Here is an 18,526-nt window from a genome sequence, read left to right on the forward strand (position 1 = left end):
TACTATATCGGAATTAAACAAAACCTCTATACAAGGATACCTTTATATATCCTTAAAAAAGACTACAAAAACCGGCATTCTTATGGAGAGGTTTTGCTGTACCTCTCTTCTATTATCACCCAAAGGAACTCTTTTGACAAACCTTTCAATGCATAAAGGCTTTCCTAACTCCTTCATAGAATTTGCTTCTGGGGATTGGACCACAAGGGTTTTCACACCCCAGTGAGATCATTTGGAAACTTCCGATCGCGTAGTATCCAAGTAGCAATATTACGAACAACAGTTCTGACTTTATTACAACGACACTAGTGGTTTAATTATCTCTTGGAATTTTGCTGTGCAATCCCGAGTTCTCATATCTGCCTACTTATATTCTGCCACACTTCCCCATCATCTCCCCAAGTATGATGGGTCCTACCGTTTTCGATGGTCCGGGCTGCAGTTTGACATTCAGATTCTTCCAATATGTTAATTCGAATATTCTATTGGGTTGAAATCTCAAATTCATTTCGGATATTGGAAGGCTTAATATTTTAAGCTTACATTAAGACTGCTAGTTCCAAACTGTGGAACACTCTGATGGACGCTAAACGATTTTACCCCCACTACCTTGAAAAGCTTGAATGTTTGCAATTGCTTTCATCTCCACGCTTTCAAGCGTTTAGAAGTAAATGCCCAAGCCAAAATTTCCTTCAGTGTCACCAAGCAATTTTGGAGGCCCTTCTCCAGACGCTGTGTCGCTTAGCAGCGTAGACATGGGAGATAGTGGGGTCGTGAAAATGTCTTCGAGGCTTGGGAGTTTGTCTTGATGATTATTAATAGTGGCTGTGATGGTAGTCATGGGGAATAATGAATCGTCAGGGTTGGTAAGTCGGCGCGGATTTTGATCTTGATATTGAAGAAAGAGTTCTGCCTTCATAGCCATAGATTCCACGATTTTTTGGAAACTTGCTCCATTTCTCAATTCGCCTTCCATGTCTGCTACTAGCTCATCTGGTTCAAGAAACCAGACCAACTTCTTGTCAGGATTACAAGTATTAAGAGGAAAGTTGGCGTCAGTGAACTGGTGTTGACTGAATCTAGGAGTCTCTTCCTCTTCATCCTCCTCCATTCTCAACTGTCTTAGAACCTCCCCTCTCTCCCCGTTTCTCTCCGCCTTCCTTTCTTTTTCTTCTCTCGCCTTCCTCTCTGCTACTTTTGCCGCTATTGCTTTTGTGACACATGCAGGGCAGCGTTGCTTAAGTCTCAACATCTTAAATTCAGTCTTTTGACCATTTCGACCCCTTGCTTCGCTACATCTGTTGGTGTCTACTGACAGATCTTCGATCTCGCGGAAGAGTCCACAACGTTCTAGTTCCAATGGTTGTTTGGTTCCCGTCTTGCAGCTGGGGAAACAGCTATACATGGTGTAGTATAGGACACACATTTGGTAGAGAGCTTCGAGGACCTGATACTTGGCAAAGTGTTAGGTATATAGAGGTATGATTGGCTGGGACTCGACCAAAATGGAGATGCTCACAATTACTGTTGAAAACTGGCTTCCAGTTGGGTAGTGAATTAATTCAGGAACAAAGCCAAAGACGTCGAGTTTAACGTCTGGTAGGTCGAAGACGGGATGTATCAACAAAGTAGTAACAAATGTACCTCTTTCTAGGACAATAGCAGTTTGTTATGTTACGACTATAAGAAACTGGAGCAGCACCCCGATCACCGGTGTTTAGTGATCTTTTAAAAGGGCACAGTGTGAACAATAAATATAGTTCAAGAGTTGGATACGGTCATCTTGATAAATTATTATGGGTCGCCGACACATTCACTCTGCCGTATGATCAAAACAGAGATAAACTATCAATGTGAGTGAATTAAACACATCTTGACCTTGGATTCTGCCAACTTATATAGCTAGGATAGAATCATCGACACTGTCGTCTAATTTTCAAACATAAGAGTGCAGTTTGAGAATTGTACTGAAGTCTTGAATCACGAGACCGCGATAACCCATTTTCCTCGATATTAACAAGATGGTGAAGACGTAATGATTCCATTCAAGTAAAAAGCTATATGCGAGTGAATATAAAATTCTCAGAGCACATAATTCCTTAAAATAGCTGTGAGGTTTACAAGTAATCCTGCACAAAGTCGACACATTCTCCCGATCAACGTACGAATATTGCTCCAAAATGAAATTATCCTCGGCCTTCAGAAAGGAATAAGAACATTTGACATTTCAGTTCTGTGTTGGGGTTCATACTAGCAAATCTATCGTATCTACTGTAATTGTGCCGGTTTTGTGTCGGTTTTTGTGTGGCTTTAAATTAAACGAAAATTCAGTATTGTCCGGTAACCTGAACTGGATACCTTTTTGACGTGCAACTGTGTAAGAAACCATCGAGTTTTTATTGAAGAACTCAAAGTTTGTTACTTTGCAGAATAAAAGAACTCATTTACTGCCTTATTCCTTAACCACCTAGGGACAATGATCATTTTTACCCCCGCATAATAGAGGGGGAAAGCACGCAAGATTACTCTAAAATGACTAAGCGAAGCGTACATGATGTATTTATTTACCTACCGGTACTTGAAGATCTCCATTGCACTAATGTGTAATCAAGTCTGGGGAATCACATGCGCTAGGCTAAGTAATGACACTCTTCTTCTGAACAGTTACATCACACATTGTCCAGACCTTTTCCTGAAATGTGTCTCTTTTACAACATCATCGATTCCCACAACACCCAGCTCCAACCAAGATGGATCATTTTAGGATACGTTCCGCCGTCGTTCGATTTCTAAGAATACACTTTGCTCACAAACGAAACGCATTAACAAACTCATCGTTTGAGTATTTCCCTAAAGAATTGATCCAACAGATTGCTGACAACTTGGATGTCGCATCGGCCGCGCTATTCTCCATTTCGTGCAAAACAATCTATGGCATCATCGGATCTCAATACATAGTCAATCTAACACGCCATGAGAACTTGTTATTTCAAAGGATAATGCAATATGATATTAAGAATATGACCTTGAATGGTTGCTGCGATATGTCTTGTGCTCTGCAACGTTCGAGCCCCGCAAAAGGCGCCGGCAGGATTCTTCAGAAACTTTCAAAACTTTCGGTTGACCAAAGGAAAATGTTGAGTAGATCATATCACATCAATGAGATGGCTGCAGCATATCTAGCCCGGGATCTACATCACCACATCTGCTTCTTTGCCCCCTATAACCGAGATGATTTTCCCTGGACTGTCGAGAGAGACGTGTCTTGGAATGTTATCCGCGAAGGTAGTGAATCTTGTGGTTTCCAGAAGGATGAGATTACATTCGTTAAGAATAGCGGTTCTACATTAGTCCGCCAACATAGGGTTTTCCAAGGAAAATGTGGGGAAGTGATACGGCTACGCGTCGATATATGTGCCCATATTCAATGCTATTCGAATTCGATGCATATTCGTCCCCGGATTTGCCCAACGAGCCGGGATCAAGTTAGATACGTACGCCGCAAATATCCTGAGAGTTTGTGGTGGCTATACTGGAAGAAAGTCAAAGAAGAGACAAGTGAGATTGAACATTGTGTCGAGTGCCGGACTGAATTTTTAATTCGTTTCGTTCACGTGCGAGACTGTATTCCAAATCTACATTGTCGCATGGAACTCACAATCACTACTTGGAAAGAGCTTGGGCAAAAGCTTGATGACAAGATATGGAGAGAACACTTCCCTGGATCTCAAAAATACGTCCCGAAACCTAACCCGCGAGTCCAAGTGCCCAGATCTAGAATCGCTGATGCCTTCACTCCTTTGGCCGTTCTTAATCTACTACCATTTGTATGAGTCGACATCTTCTAAGATCCTTCCTCAGACCCGGCATACACCTTGATGTCAGTTTACGGCGATGAAGCGATGGTATTGGAGATATCACATATTTCTTTGTATGGCAACGTTTCAAACTTCTTCGGTATCTTATCGACAATTTTCGACAACCTCTAACATCGCGGAGAGGGTTCTATAAAAACTGGTTGACGTGGTAGAGAGCTGATAATAATGGTTTCTTCTACCTCTTGAATAAATATACGGACAACAATGGATAACAGCAAAAGGGATTTCAAAAGATATGCAGAACTTTCATTTAGGGAAGGTTATACAATGGCAAGGATTTGTCATGGGAGTCTGGAGAGTCGGTGCCACTGGGAGACTTGATAATAAATATCTTCTGTATCTTGAGAATAATCTTAATCAATACATGAAATGAAATCTTGTGACCTACCTTGAATCATTGAATCGGCCATATTGGAGTACCTGCCAAGCCGCCTCTAGAAAATAATGGACGGACTTGAATACCACTTCACTTACCACTACAAGGAAAGCAGAAAATCAACCATTAGAAGCTGAAAATTTATTCCTCTACTCGAAATAAATTTTGAATGGAGGGAGTAGTTAGTTCGATTTTATGAAGATGAGCACAAGATTTCTCTTGCAGTCAAAATGTATTGATGGCAAAGAACCAAATGAGATGTGAAGATTGTGGGGTTTTGTATCGTGGCTGTGATCCAGTTCATCGTCGGAGTCACAACTTTTGCGGCTTGATGTGGGAAATGGATACAGTATCTCTAGAGTTTTGAGGAAATGAGAGCTTTATGCCTTCCTGAACACTTTGGAATATTCAAATTTGGAAAGAATGACTACCGTGGCTCTTACTTTCATTGAGAAACAGAAAATTCAGCGTTCGGAGCGTTCTTTCTCTTGCTTTCTTCTCTGTTTGAGGGACTCCTTCTAAATGGGTTTCTGGACTTCTGGAACGATTACAAAGAGTAACACATCAAGAAGGAGCCACCTCTTCAACAGTAGTATGAATTTGATTTATTGATCTGTAGAAATCATGGGTTTTCATTCAGTTAAGATTCATTTTGGTTCAAGCCAATTGTTGGGCATCATGTTTTGAATACTATCCTGCCATCAAAGATACTTGTCTTTGCGTCAAAAAGGTACTTCACAGTTGATATCCAAAATATGTGACGGGGCACACTCGTTCTTTCCATGCTTCCTAACAATTACTCCTTCTCTTCTAGAGGTCTGGATAACCAGTTTTCACACACAAGTCTTTCACAAATCTCACCAGACTTCTTAATGATTGTTTGGTGTGAAGGGCAATTCAATCATGCAAGTTTTTTATGTTCATTTGTGCAAATTGTACTTTGGAAGCAGCGATCCATCTTTTGGACCTCTGTTCTGTCCCTTGTGACTTTTTATAAGCCCAGAAGTGAATCTGGACTATAGATACATGAGTAGTGTCACTCAACACACAGATATCATTCACCTGGCACTATGCAGGCTCCTTGAAAGCATGCAAATCTCCACCAGACAAGGGTGCTGATCTGCTCAAGAAGGATCTTATTGTCCACTGACATGCAAATTAAAGACCTCAACGGAAGGAAAGAAAAGTTTCTCTGTGGTCGTTGTGAACAATTCACTTCTGGTTACTCTTCAAAGTCAACAAGGCGAAGAATTATGATCAGATATTTTCTAAAGCCATGTGAAATGGAGAAATAGCTCAACATCAATATTGTGGAGATTTTCCACCAGTTGCAGATCAAGAAAATCACGACATCAACAAAACCATTGACCAATCATATTCGGATTTATTTATGGTCATCACTCGATAGTTCGCTCTTTGTCGGCATAAATAGGGGAGAGGAACTTTTTAACGATAATGAGGACGAGATGTTGAAACGCTCCGTAGTCGGACGGAAGGACTATATCACCAGTGCTGTGAGGTATTCTTTTGGGTCAATACTCAATAGGTAGGTATGGGAAGGCTTGATGTACTTTCAGTCAACAAGGTTGGAGTGAATCTAGAGTCAATATATTCAGGTTTGGAACTGCTTGTGTGTCAATGGGCATGTGTAGATGTAGAGTTTGATTCCATTCTCGAAGCACCTTGACAGGTATTGGCTTTTTGTTGAGATTCAGAATGATCATATAATATCATTCACTTGATGAACAACCCTCTCAAAGTCAACACAGCCTCTTTTTCTGTATGATTACCAGGTAGTCTTATATATTATCACTCTTTGTTTGTATACAGAAACTGGTAGGTCAGTGGAAGATCTTCGGGCATTCACTAGACAAGAATTTCTCTCAACAGCATTTTTCAGCCCGTGCACCGAATCCAATCTAACATCCTGGTTGAAAAATTGCCCTAAAAACTACTAGTTTGGTGTCTCGGAACGGGACAAAGCGGCCGCTGGTGACTCCAGCATCATTTTTTCCCCTCCACAAATTTATTAATTTTGTCTGCCCCGCGTATTTCAATCTTTCAATTCTTATCTCCTAACAACAACCTCTCCGATTCCTGGAAACCTCTTTTCACAAGACAGAAACATCAAATCACTCAGAATATACCAAGATCTTTGGGATAATCTATTCAAGATGTCTGCCAACGATATCTATCAAACTCCCTTGACTTCGCGTTATGCAAGTAAGTATCAGATTCTCTCCCCCAGCAGTTGATTGATAAAATCACAAACCCAAGTGTATTCTTCCTCTCGAGTCCATTGACTGCATCTCATAATGCGCTCTTCTCTTCCCTCAGTTGAATTTCATATTTGACAATTAATGTATTTGTTCAATCATACTTAAAGACTCAATGCTAACCATTTTACTTTCACAGGCAAGGAGATGAAGGAGATCTTCTCTGCTCGCAACCGTGCTTCAACATGGAGAACCCTTTGGATCGATCTTGCTGAAGCCGAGAAAGAGTTGGGTTTGGATATCAGTGCTGAGGGTATTCAACAAATGAAGGAAAATAGAATCATGACCGATAAGGACTTCGAGGTTGCTGCTGAGGAGGAGAAGAAGCGTCGTCATGATGTGTAAGTTCTCCAAATCCTCACTTCTTCGATTTGAAAGATGAATTTGCTAACTCCTTATACTTAGTATGGCACATGTTCACGCATTTGGCCAAGTTGCTCCAAAGGCTGCTGGTATCATTCACTATGGTGCCACTTCCTGCTACTGCACCGACAATGCCGATCTCATCTTCCAGCGTGATGCTCTCGATTTGATCCTTCCAAAATTGGCCACTATCATTCACAAGTTGTCTCAATTTGCTCTTGAGTTCAAGGATTTACCTACCCTGGGCTACACTCATTTCCAACCTGCTCAATTGATCACTGTTGGTCGTCGTGCATCTCAATGGGTTCAAGATCTTCTCATGGATTTGGAGGACATCAAGAGAGTTAGAGCTGATCTTCGTAAGTCTTTCTGATATTTCTCCAACTTGAGCTTGATTTGCTCTCATCTCTTTGTACATTTGCTGATTCTTTCTGAAAATAGGTTACCGTGGTGCCCAAGGTACAACTGGTACACAAGCCAGTTTCATGGAGATCTTCAAGGGCGATGGTGCCAAGATCGACCAGCTCAATGAAATCCTTTGCGAGAAGGCTGGCTTCCCAAGCTGTTACGCTATCAGCACTCAAACCTATTCCCGCAAGGTTGATCTCAGAATTGCCAATGCTCTTTCCAGCTTTGGTGCTACTGCCCAGAGAATCTCAAGTGACATTCGTCATCTTGCCAACTTGAAGGAGTTGGAAGAGCCATTTGAGAAGGATCAAATTGGTTCATCAGCCATGGCTTACAAACGCAACCCAATGAGATCCGAGCGTATTGCAGCTCTTGGTCGTCATCTTGCCAACCTCAACAAGAACGCCAACGATACCTACGCTGCTCAATGGTTTGAGAGAACTCTCGATGACTCTGCCATCCGCCGTATCACCATCCCCGAGATGTTCCTCTCAGCTGACGCTGTCTGCATGGCTATGGATAACGTTGTCTCTGGCTTCGTTGTTTACCCAAACCGTATCCACTCTCGTGTCATGGAGGAATTGCCTTTCATGGCTACAGAAGTCATCATCATGAGAATTGTTGCCAATGGAGGATCAAGACAAGAGGCTCATGAAGAGATCCGTGTCCTTTCTCACCAAGCTTCTGACGTTGTCAAGAAGCAAGGTGGTAAGAACGACTTGATCGACCGTATCAAGGCCACCAAGTACTTTGAACCAGTCTGGGCTGATCTTGACAACATGATGGACCCAAAGAACTTTATTGGCCGTAGTGCACACTCGGTTGAGAAGTACTGTGGACCTGGTGGAGAGGTTGAAGCTGCTCTTGCAGAATGGTCTAGCCAGATCAAGTCTAGCAAGGCAGTTGAGTTGAGTCTTTAAATTAAAACTTGATGACTTGACAATTTCTTCCGTTGGATGATTTTGAAATGGTTGCATATGGTTGGGGGAGCATTGGTTGGAGTTCATGGAGTTGGGAAATTTTCAAAAGTAACTTTACGACTCATACCCATTCTACCTAGAAGTTATTGCTTTACGCGATACGAATAATCTTGATAGAAACATCGGCTGGTATTTTAGTTTTCTGGAGGTGCAATATTGCAACTTTAACAAGTATGTATGTAGCCTTGGCAGGGACTTAATACAAACCTGTATTACATATTCTTTCTGTCCCTTAAATTTGCTGATTGAAATGAGTGAACCTAATGAAGAACTAACTAACGGAACATATTGATATAATGATGGATGTATTGAATGTCATGCAGATTGATTTTGTTTTGAGGCATATGGCCTAATCTTTATCAATATTCCTGCTCAAACATATCCCACAGGTCAACAAATGGATACTCAAGTCCATTCATCAAGCTCTCGGTATCCGCAAGAAAGGGTACATTTGTGGGATCCCCTATACTTTCACCTACCACTCCCAAGCCCGGCTGTTCAGTACTATTTTCTCGAACATTCGTTGCCGTTGCACGCGATGACACGTTCAATCTTTCAATCGGTTCTGCGCATTGCGCGAGACATATTTCAGCGAGATCCCAATGATGAGAAGTGTGTGCCCAATCTAACCATTGCTTTACTTGGAATAGACTAGATTTGCACGACTCGGCGGTTTCGATATCAGTGGTATCGATGGCGCAGCGAAGGAGGATGATGGTTGCGGAACAGATGTGGTATGCGCTATCTTCCATGGGTTTAGTTATTGGTACAGTGAGATGGAGAGTACGACATACATGGCATCCAGAATTCGTGGAGATTCTGTTCTGTTAGAGAAGAGAGGAAGGTTGTTATTGCTCTTGCGCACTCGCGTAGCATTGCTTGGTGGTATGTTTTGACTTCTTTTAGACATGGCTCGGGAGAATGCGTTGTACTCTGTGTGGTGATTAGTATTCAGCTTTATGTAAGTGTGGATAGTGAACTTGCATGAAAGGCTATACGGCAAAGTAGCATTTTGACCGAGAGAAATCCGAGCCGTAGGCTGCTGAGACCCGAGACTTGCTCGGCGTTAGATTCATTTGTCGCCCATTGTGGAAGAGACTCTTCCCATTCGTCAAGATTGGTTTCGAGTTGCCGCAAGAGTTTGTTGGTTTCGGTGATTGGTCTGCATCGGCGATCATACAGGAGTGGAAGGATATCGCCAAGAACTTCGGTCAGCGTGCAGAGTAAGATGAAGCATTCTGCTGGGCGAATGCGTGAAGTTTTGTGATTGCCTTCTGTGAGAAGTCCCTCGAGTGTAGGCAGCGGGACATCATATTCATTTCTTCGGATGTGCGCAGGTACACCATGGGCGAAGCTCGACCTAGAGGATTGTTTTAGTAGGAAATTGTGATCATTTGTAATATGACACATGATACTCACCAGCGATCATGGATTAAAACACCCCACCAAAGACGAGTTCGTAGACTCTTTCCATGATCGGATATTCTCCATCTGCTAGGATCACGATTTAACCCTAGACTATGAGCGAGAGCAACAGATCTTCCACTAGTAAGCGTATTGCCTGTAATCGAGACAACAGGTCGCCCAGACAAGTCAAGGAGCGCTGCATAAAGGGTCGAGAGACCTGGTGCGAGAAAATCTCCTTGAAGTGATTCTACGGCCAGATTCCAGCAATATCGCTGGTCTGGAACCGGAAATCGTTTGAGGTTTGGGGAATGCCTCCAGTATACCAAAGATGAAGCTAATATATCACAAATAAGTGCGGGTGATAAGCTTTTATCGCCCTTGGAGTATAATTGGTTGAAATTATGCTCGTCAATGATAGGAAAGCTAGGATGAATATGGCGAAAGTAACTGAGAAGTGTTCAGCATACGCAATGCGATATTGGCATGGACCATACAGATTAACAACTTCTCTGACATTTGGCCCTAGGATTTGTTCCAAAATTTCCTTCTGTTTTTCACCTGCTCGCTCACTTGAAGAGAGCCCTTCTCTTCGTCGAGAAACGCTGAGATAAATCACTGGGTCTTTTGGATTGTCCGATACAGTGTCATATAAGCGTCCCCTGTTAGATCTGTCAGGGCGAGCTTGAGATTCCATATATTGCTCCAGTAACTGGACATCCTCTGCAATGATGGGACCGATAATCATAGAAGATTTGTCGTTGACACTTGGCCTTTCCTGTCGACTATAGTCGGGACTTTGAAGACCAGATTTCTCCGCGGTACTATCTCCTGGGAAACGGTTTTCAAGTCTTAGCGAAGTAGAAGGGCTTGGATCAAGGATTCTGGGACGTTTCAATGAACGCACTGAAGGCACTTCTATGCTATTTGTGTTTAGGGTGGTGTGTTTCTTCGTTCTGGAGGCTTCCGACCTAACACAATCGGCACCTTGCTCCCGACAAATACGACATGGACCATTTGATAAGTCGGCTTCACATCTTAACTTACGCTTTCGACATCGATCGCAGGCTGGAATTTTGTGGGACCGATATGGTCGGGATTCATTCAACGTGGAGGGAGGATTCATTGGTGTAATGAATCTTATTGCTGTAAACCACTCGTAAAAACACGGTTGATCACCCAAAATGGTTAGTGTTACCAGTTGTCCGAAGGAATTTGTGTCTAGATATCAAAAATGGTGGGATGGTTCAGTTTTCCGAAGTGACACAAGGTTAGAGGAATCGGTACAATATCGGATGTGGATTGACTTGGACTGTGCACTTCATTTATATTGACAGGACAGGCATTTCCATAACGTTTGCGCCCGGGCATTCAACATGTTTCAAAAGATTTGGAGTAATTAGGCTTGCTTGAATTAAGTAACGAGTTTTGCAGTTTGAAGAGGTACTGTCGGTCTCTTATATCTAATCAATCGGCATTGTATCAGGAGTAATCCTCAACGCCTCCTCAAATATTCTAAGTCCAGCCATCAACTCTTCATCAGTAATAGTGATAGGAGGAGCTATACGAAACACCCCACCAAACGACTTCATTGTCGATAGATTTGCAGATAAACCGAGTTCACTTAGTTTCTCTGTCAATGCTGCTCCCAGTTCCGGCGCTGGCTCTTTAGTAGCTCGATCCTTTACAATTTCCACTCCTGCCATTAAACCTCTACCGCGAACGTCTCCAATACAACCATACTTTTCCTGTAATATTTTCAACTCAGCGTTCAACTTCAAGCCTGCTACGCGAGAGCGCTCGACAAGATTATCTCGGACTACAATATCCAGAACCTTGGCTCCCACAGCAGCAGGTAACGGGTCATTTACATGAGTTGTGTAGAAAAGATAACCGCGATCGAAGCAATTTTCTTCAATTTCCGCCGAGGTGACAACGGCTGCAAGTGGAAGTCCATTGCCCAATGTCTTGCTGAGAGTCAAAATATCGGGGGTGCATTCATCGTGCTCAATTGCAAACATAGAACCGCATCTACCAATTGCCGTTTGTGCCTCGTCGACAATAAGAAGCATGCCGCGGTTTTCGCAGTGTTTCTTCATCGCTTTCATATATCCTTTTGGCAAGACATGCATACCTCCGGAACTGAGGATAGGTTCGAGAATTACTGCGGCTAATGACCCCGTCGATTGTTGATCGATCAAATTCCACCCATAATTCAACTCTGTTTCCCAGTCATATGAGCCATCTGCATGGCGGAAAATCGAACGATATGCGTTTGGAGATGGTAGAACGAGGTTTCCTGGCATCTTTTTGCAGTTAGTATTGTCATTCTATGTAAATTCATACAGCAGTGGACCTACGCAAGGGCCATAACCCGTTCTCCCAGAGTGGTAGGTTGATGCAGTCGCACTTCCCGTCATTCCATGCCAACTCGCCCCCAAACCAACTATCTCATACTTTCCAGTATACAATTTAGCCATTTTGATAGCAGCTTCATTTGACTCAGCTCCAGTATTGAGAAACATAGCACGATCAAGTCCGGGTGGTGTCAAAGACGTCAACTTTTGTGCGAGTTCTACCACTGGCGGGCTTAGCATGCCACTGAGTAAATGATCCAGTTTTGCAGCATGTGCAGTGATTGCCTCAACAATTTCAGGATGTCCATGGCCAATGAGACAACTCATTTGTCCGGAAGTAAAATCTAGTATCTTTCTACCATCGGCAGTGTAGATGTAAACACCTTCTGCTCCTACAATGATTTCAGATGAGAAGTTTCCTCCATATCTTATGAGAAATGAGTTTGCGTTTTCTCTCATTGCTTTACCATCAACGTTTTGGTAAAGAGGTACACTTTTTGAGGTAGATGCTAGCATAGTAGAGGCTTGAGATTGCGACATCTCTATCGTAGTAATTCGTAAGTTGTGAGTATAGAAGATGAAATTTGAGTGTTCAATTTGGATAAATCATGAGAAAACCAGAATTGTATACCATTCACACGGGAAACAGCGTCTCTTATATAGTAAAGTAATCATCGCATATTTTCTCCTATTCATCTCGCATCACCTATCAGAAGGTTTTCACATGACACATTCGTATCGCCCAGAACTTACGATAGCAACGATAACAGCTGCAATAAGTCCCACGGTGGTGTGATTCGATTGACAATCTATTTCCTTCGCGCTCTTTACAAGCTGGATGCTCGATATCTCGGAAAACTTGATGCGGGGCACGGAAAACTAAGCTCCGCACGATGACAAGTTTTCCGTGTGGGTGTTCGGGAAACTTGGTGGATCCCGTCTACCCCATATGTTACACTGCATTTGTAAACGGATGTTATCTATAATTTTGGATAATGGGGGTTATCTTCTCTTTCGATTAAGTTTATTAATGATGAAGTCTAGATCAATTGATGCCGGTCGACTCAGGTATGTTTGTCGCTTTCTATATTCTGTTGATGAGTACATGCCAAGATATCAAAAACTGAATATCTCGAACGAGATTTCAATGTAACGCGGTAAATACCTTCGGCATCGTTTGATGCCTCAGAAGAACCCCGATTAAATCCTTGAAATTCAAACATCATACTCCTAAGATTCAATATTCATACATCTAACTCATGTGGGCGTCGGGACAACTCCATACTTTGATCATACACCGACAAAGTGATATCAATAAAGTCCATGAATTGAAAATTGAGACAAATATTGACTTGGAGAGAAAAACCTGCAAATTATTCACATTTAGCCGAGAAATTTTAAACCACAACTATTATCTCAGATTCATTCAGATATTAAATTTTCCTGGTTGTTTGTTCGGTCTCTACAATTCTATACATCGGCATTCGAGTGGAATTTCAAGCGCTTGCCATACCCCATAATCCTCTAATGAAAATACTTGTAAACTCCGGAGATGTGTTTCCAGCACTTCTCCAACGCCTCTACTACCTCTTCCGGCAATTCTCCCTTCTCCAAATCCTTCAAATTTTGCTCCAACTGCTCGGGACTACTAGCTCCCACAATCACAGCATCATTCAATTCCTTCTTCATGGAAGAGTGATGCGCCATCCACCTCAATCCACATTCCGCCTCGGTAAGTCCATGTTTCTTGATCACAGGTCGAAGAATATCCTCCAATGCGTAGAGATTTCGATCATTAATGTAGCGACCGTGATGCAATTGTCCTTGTGGCTTGGAAGGATCGAAGCGGGAACCAGCTTCGTATTCGATTTGATCGCGATGGTATTTCGAGGTGAGGAAACCGCCGGCTAGTGGTTGGAATGCGTAGAGAGACATGTTGTAAAAGCGGAGACAGGAAATAAGTTCTGCTTCTACAGAACGATTGAAGGCGTTGTAAAGACCCTGGTAGACAGATGGTTTTACCCAGCCGTTTTTTTCGGCAATGTCATAGATTCGAGCTACTTCCCAGGAAGTAAAGTTGGAAATTCCAAAACGCTCGAATCTTCCTTCTTGGTGGAGTTTGTTGACTTCACTAAGGGTATCTTCGAGGGGGGTGCTGCGGTCGGGACCGTGGAGATAGAACATCTCTATACGATCTGTGTTCAGCGCTTTCATACTGTCTTCGAAACCACGACGGACATCGGCAGCAGAGAGAGAGTATGAATCTTTTGTGAGCCATGACATTGCTCCCTTGGTGGGATAGAGCTTGGTTTGCATAATGAGGCCACGTGATTGCCAATCTATTTCTGCGAGTCTTTCTTCGGTCGAACCGCCGCCATAGGTACGAGCAGAGTCGACCTCTAAATGATCATGTGCTTGGAATACATCGAAAATTTTCTGGGCGCCTTCAACGGTTGTGATACGGATTCCATCACCTAAGAAGAGAATGATGAGCTTGAGTTGAAGGAGTTCAAAGGGGAAGATATATACCTGGTCTACCGATGGTCATTGACCCAAAGACAACCTTAATTGCACTTGTTGGAGTAGGCATCTCGATTCTGTATTAAAGGTACGGAATGAGATAGAGAAGTATAACCTTTTCTGTATAATCTTGTTTGTTTGTCTAGTATAAAGTGAACGAGCGAAGATGATATAGTATTTCTCAACGGACTTTACGGGCATAATAGCCAATAAAACCAAAACCATCGTTCTATTTTGAGCCAGCGGTCGACCTCTCCCCCACTTGGTAACGGGCATAGAACAGCATCGTCAGGTACAAGCGAGACGGCTTACTCTGATAGGAGGTAGGTATCAGCATCAATGAGCAAATACTTCAGCACAAATTCTCAAGTATGAACGCATTATAAGCATTTTCATGCATGAAATCTCTAGTCAAACTTGAAAGTCATGTAAGAGCGCCATATATTCAAAACCCGAATCGGTAGTAAGAGCCTCATTTGATTCTAGCACAGAGAACATTGACTTGGAGGTAGTTCCTATAAAAATAATTTTCGGCCGAAATAATTCGATCGGAGTGGCTGGTGAATGTGGCTTGTGCACCCACCTCTCGGATTTATTATTATTAAAGGGATCCATGGATCCATCTATACGACAGGCCGAATTTGAGTAACTCAATCTTGTGCATTAATTGAAACAGTGATTTGAATGTAATGCAGTATAATCACTTCCTCGCGGCCACCCATTCTTCAACCCATTTATGCATCCGTTCCACTTTAACAGCATCTAGCTTTCGCATGGTAGGGCTTGCTTCGAGAGCCTTCTCCACCACCATAGGCTGCATTGGCACTTTCTCAGTATTTGCGTGTATCGCCCACAAGCCTTCAAAGAAATAAAGTAATTTAACAGCCGGGTTCGCCGCCATATCCTCATAGTCTGCCTCGCTGCTCGCTCACAAACTAGCCAGCCATGTCGCAGGCGACACTATTTGAAGCGGCTGTATTGCCACAATAACAGGCAACAACTTGCTCCAAGATACCAGCTGCGGATTCCGCAGATTGAACACCGTCGCAGCGTTATAGGCTGTTCTGCCGTTGCAGCCGTAGCTAGGACGACTAGTATATGGCTCAACAAGTCCACAGGCACAAAATCGACATTGTCAAATCCTGGACCAAGGCTATCGGAGATATGTTCAAAGTGCAGGGAACTGAGCACTAAACTTGGTAGCTACTCCCGTGGATTCCATATACCAGGGTTGTGCACAGAACCTGCGACCTGACCCACGCGGATCACAGTCGTAGGTACTTTGTTTCCGGGATGCCGACCACCAGCGTCGACAAGCAGCTCTGCAGGGAATTTGGCGCGGCCGTAGCCAAAAGGTGCAGGTGCTTCGAGGCTTTCGAGGATTTTCTCGGGAGCTGGACCGTGTCTATGTCCCTCCACAGCGGCTATTGATGATATGAAAATGAACCGTACTGTATTGGAAGCAGCAGAAGCAGCTAGAGTGAACAAGTTCACCAACGCGGCAAGCTGTGGACGGAACGCAGATAGTGGCAGGTTAAAATTGACGGGCCATGCTGTATGGAAAATGAGATTGACCTCTGAACGGAGCGAGTCGTATAAAGTACTATCTAGACCTAGGAATTGTGACTCGACATTGACTTTGATAAAAGTGACACGTTTGTCAAGTTGGCTTGTAGGGATTCCAGCTGCAACAAAATTCTTGCATTGTGTGTCTCTCCCGCCGTCTTTGCCACGATCCAAGCAAAATACGTGTGCGTTTCTATCGCGGCTAAGTAGTGCTTGCAATAAATGATACCTACGATGCCTGTAGACCCGGTCAAAAGGACATTGACTTTCTCAGATGCCTGCTTGGGATGCTCAGCTGTCTGTTTAGATACTGGTATATGATGTATGAGTTTGCGGTATGTAGCAAGTAAACCTTCCATAGACCCCCGTTCAATTTGAACAGTTTCGTTAGGTGTAAGAATGGCGGCTACCAGTGGGATACGGTGGGATTTTGGTAGACAGTCGAAGGGGCAAAACCAGGATGGTGAAAGATACGTCGTAAAGTACGCGTAAGCTGGAGACCTTGGAGTGAATCTATACCACGATCGAAGAGATTGACATCATTGTCGAGACTTGGCCAACCTGTTGCAGCAAGGATTTGTTGGCGGACAAGACGCGTAGTCCCGTCAAGGCCTGTTGGAGCGACATGTTGCCTTGTATCGCCAGTCAAATCATCGTTGTTAATCGACAAAACATCTGCATTTTTGTAAATTTTCTCGATTTCTTCGGTGTACTGGCTGATATTAGCAGCACGCATAAAAGTTCCCTTGGGAGCGCGAATTAGGCGGCGGTCCATCGGGATGACGAGAACGAAAGATTTCTCAACACGTGCATGAGCGGGAGCAGTACGGTTACTTTCTTCAATACTCGGCCATATTCGCTCTATAAGAGCAGCCTGTTCTGCCCTGTGGTGGCAGAATCCGTGGTTGACGAAAGCATTATTTCATCAAGTATAATAAAAGATTTAATCTTTAATATTGTATTGAAAAAATAAGTCATACAGTATTAATGTAATTAACTTTTATATATATATATGATTAGAAAATTTTACTTTAAGGGAAATTAGAGAAATTTTCGGAAATTTTCGATTTTTCGAAATTTCTTGATTTTCGAAAGTTTTAGTCTAAAACTATTTGCAAGTAAAAAAGCTTACTTGTATTGAAATCGATTAATAATCGATTATCAATTATAACTATATAGATTAAAATTGATTTGTATTCTTGTTTAAATAATATTACATTCTATACTGTATAATATAATAGTAAAGCTTCTGCTTAAAGAACAAATTGAAAATAAATAGCAAAGTGTGAAACCCCCTCCCCTTTAGACTTTCGGCTAATACCTTTTCCCGCCCTCTAATATCTACACTCGCTCCCCCACTCGCTCCCCTTCTCCTCCTAACTCCTATACACATACCCTTCCATCCACTCATTCTAAAAATCATAAAGGTCCTTCAGCTGAAAAGCCTTTATTTTCTTTTTTTCTATTATTAAAATGTCAATAATAAACGGTTATCATTTTGAACTAGAAATATTCGTTGATAACGAAAAATGTGTTTCGTTAGAGATGAAAAAAGTTTGAATTCAATAATGTATATATCAAATAATTATATAGGAATTTATACTGACATTTTATTCGTACATAGATATTAACTTTGCCACCACAGGGCTGCTGTTGTAAGAGGTAAATCCGAAAATGGCTCAATCAGGAGAGCGGCCTGGAGCTTTTGGGCTCCGATGCCAAGTGCGCCGCTTACTTCAGGGTTGCTAGCCGTGATATGTTGTTCCATCTAAATGGGGTTTGTCTTTTCGCCATTCAGGAAAACAATAATATCGTCTGACCGAGCACGCCAACACCACAGATCTGGGATACTAGGGTGCGGTTCAAACAAATCCTTAGTACGATATTCTTCAAGCTGCTGCATTCATCAAGCGAAGCCGATCCGGTTAATATCATGTCTCCTGCAGCCCATTCTTCGGGCCTTAGGGCTCTTGTACTTTAGGAAACCTTGTATCATATGCCCTTGATATTAGTACTGCCGAAGATGTTATTACGAGTGTTCGGTTGGTACAGAGCAATATATACGGCTCACTATCAAGAATGCCGGAGATTATTACCTGGGAAGATCGGCAGAAGCAGGCTCGCTACGCTTATGGATGCGTAATCTTGATAATATTGACTTCTTCAACTACAGCAGTCCCTCTTACATTGGACCTGTAGTTCATATTGGTGTTAGAGTTGGCTATGCTGACTTACATACAACGGCGCCAGTGCAGAAGGTTATCGTGTCGTCGGTGTTTCATGTTCAACAATGGGAATAATAGGAGGCTTTAGTCAAGGTGGCGGCCACGGGCCTTTTACTTCGCAGTATAGACTGGGTTTAGATCAGGTACTGGAATAGGAGGTAGTGATAGTGGCA

General features: G+C 42.7%; 7 protein-coding genes across 7 annotated transcripts; 2 read left to right on the forward strand and 5 right to left on the reverse strand.

Annotated features, from left to right (window-relative positions):
* Positions 1 to 661: 661 nt before the first annotated feature.
* EAF02_001467 (uncharacterized protein) lies at positions 662 to 1,405 on the reverse strand (the record flags this gene model as incomplete). Its single annotated transcript, XM_038897515.1, has 1 exon — positions 662 to 1,405. One exon carries the CDS (start codon positions 1,403 to 1,405, stop codon positions 662 to 664), a length of 744 nt encoding a protein of 247 aa, XP_038762490.1.
* A 1,345-nt stretch (positions 1,406 to 2,750) lies between these two features.
* On the forward strand, positions 2,751 to 3,833 carry EAF02_001468 (uncharacterized protein; the record flags this gene model as incomplete). Its single annotated transcript, XM_038897516.1, has 1 exon — positions 2,751 to 3,833. The coding sequence occupies one exon, from the start codon at positions 2,751 to 2,753 to the stop codon at positions 3,831 to 3,833; it is 1,083 nt and encodes a 360-aa protein (XP_038762491.1).
* Positions 3,834 to 6,428: 2,595 nt separating this feature from the next.
* On the forward strand, positions 6,429 to 8,221 carry EAF02_001469 (uncharacterized protein; the record flags this gene model as incomplete). The annotated part of the gene is made up of 4 exons (XM_038897517.1): positions 6,429 to 6,477; positions 6,670 to 6,871; positions 6,936 to 7,252; positions 7,335 to 8,221. The coding sequence occupies 4 exons, from the start codon at positions 6,429 to 6,431 to the stop codon at positions 8,219 to 8,221; spliced, it is 1,455 nt and encodes a 484-aa protein (XP_038762492.1).
* A 419-nt stretch (positions 8,222 to 8,640) lies between these two features.
* Positions 8,641 to 10,811, reverse strand: EAF02_001470 (uncharacterized protein; the record flags this gene model as incomplete). Its single annotated transcript, XM_038897518.1, has 5 exons — positions 8,641 to 9,026; positions 9,076 to 9,214; positions 9,266 to 9,641; positions 9,701 to 10,135; positions 10,183 to 10,811. The coding sequence occupies 5 exons, from the start codon at positions 10,809 to 10,811 to the stop codon at positions 8,641 to 8,643; spliced, it is 1,965 nt and encodes a 654-aa protein (XP_038762493.1).
* Positions 10,812 to 11,148: 337 nt separating this feature from the next.
* EAF02_001471 (uncharacterized protein) lies at positions 11,149 to 12,582 on the reverse strand (the record flags this gene model as incomplete). Its single annotated transcript, XM_038897519.1, has 2 exons — positions 11,149 to 11,991; positions 12,046 to 12,582. The coding sequence occupies 2 exons, from the start codon at positions 12,580 to 12,582 to the stop codon at positions 11,149 to 11,151; spliced, it is 1,380 nt and encodes a 459-aa protein (XP_038762494.1).
* A 984-nt stretch (positions 12,583 to 13,566) lies between these two features.
* EAF02_001472 (uncharacterized protein) lies at positions 13,567 to 14,632 on the reverse strand (the record flags this gene model as incomplete). The annotated part of the gene is made up of 2 exons (XM_038897520.1): positions 13,567 to 14,516; positions 14,572 to 14,632. 2 exons carry the CDS (start codon positions 14,630 to 14,632, stop codon positions 13,567 to 13,569), a joined length of 1,011 nt encoding a protein of 336 aa, XP_038762495.1.
* Positions 14,633 to 15,262: 630 nt separating this feature from the next.
* EAF02_001473 (uncharacterized protein) lies at positions 15,263 to 16,903 on the reverse strand (the record flags this gene model as incomplete). The annotated part of the gene is made up of 4 exons (XM_038897521.1): positions 15,263 to 15,482; positions 15,605 to 15,752; positions 15,807 to 16,366; positions 16,539 to 16,903. The coding sequence occupies 4 exons, from the start codon at positions 16,901 to 16,903 to the stop codon at positions 15,263 to 15,265; spliced, it is 1,293 nt and encodes a 430-aa protein (XP_038762496.1).
* Positions 16,904 to 18,526: the final 1,623 nt, after the last annotated feature.

The sequence above is a fragment of the Botrytis sinoallii genome (assembly GCF_014898435.1).
Source record: "Botrytis sinoallii strain Bc 23 chromosome Unknown BSIN_002, whole genome shotgun sequence".
Taxonomy (NCBI): Eukaryota; Fungi; Ascomycota; class Leotiomycetes; order Helotiales; family Sclerotiniaceae; genus Botrytis; species Botrytis sinoallii.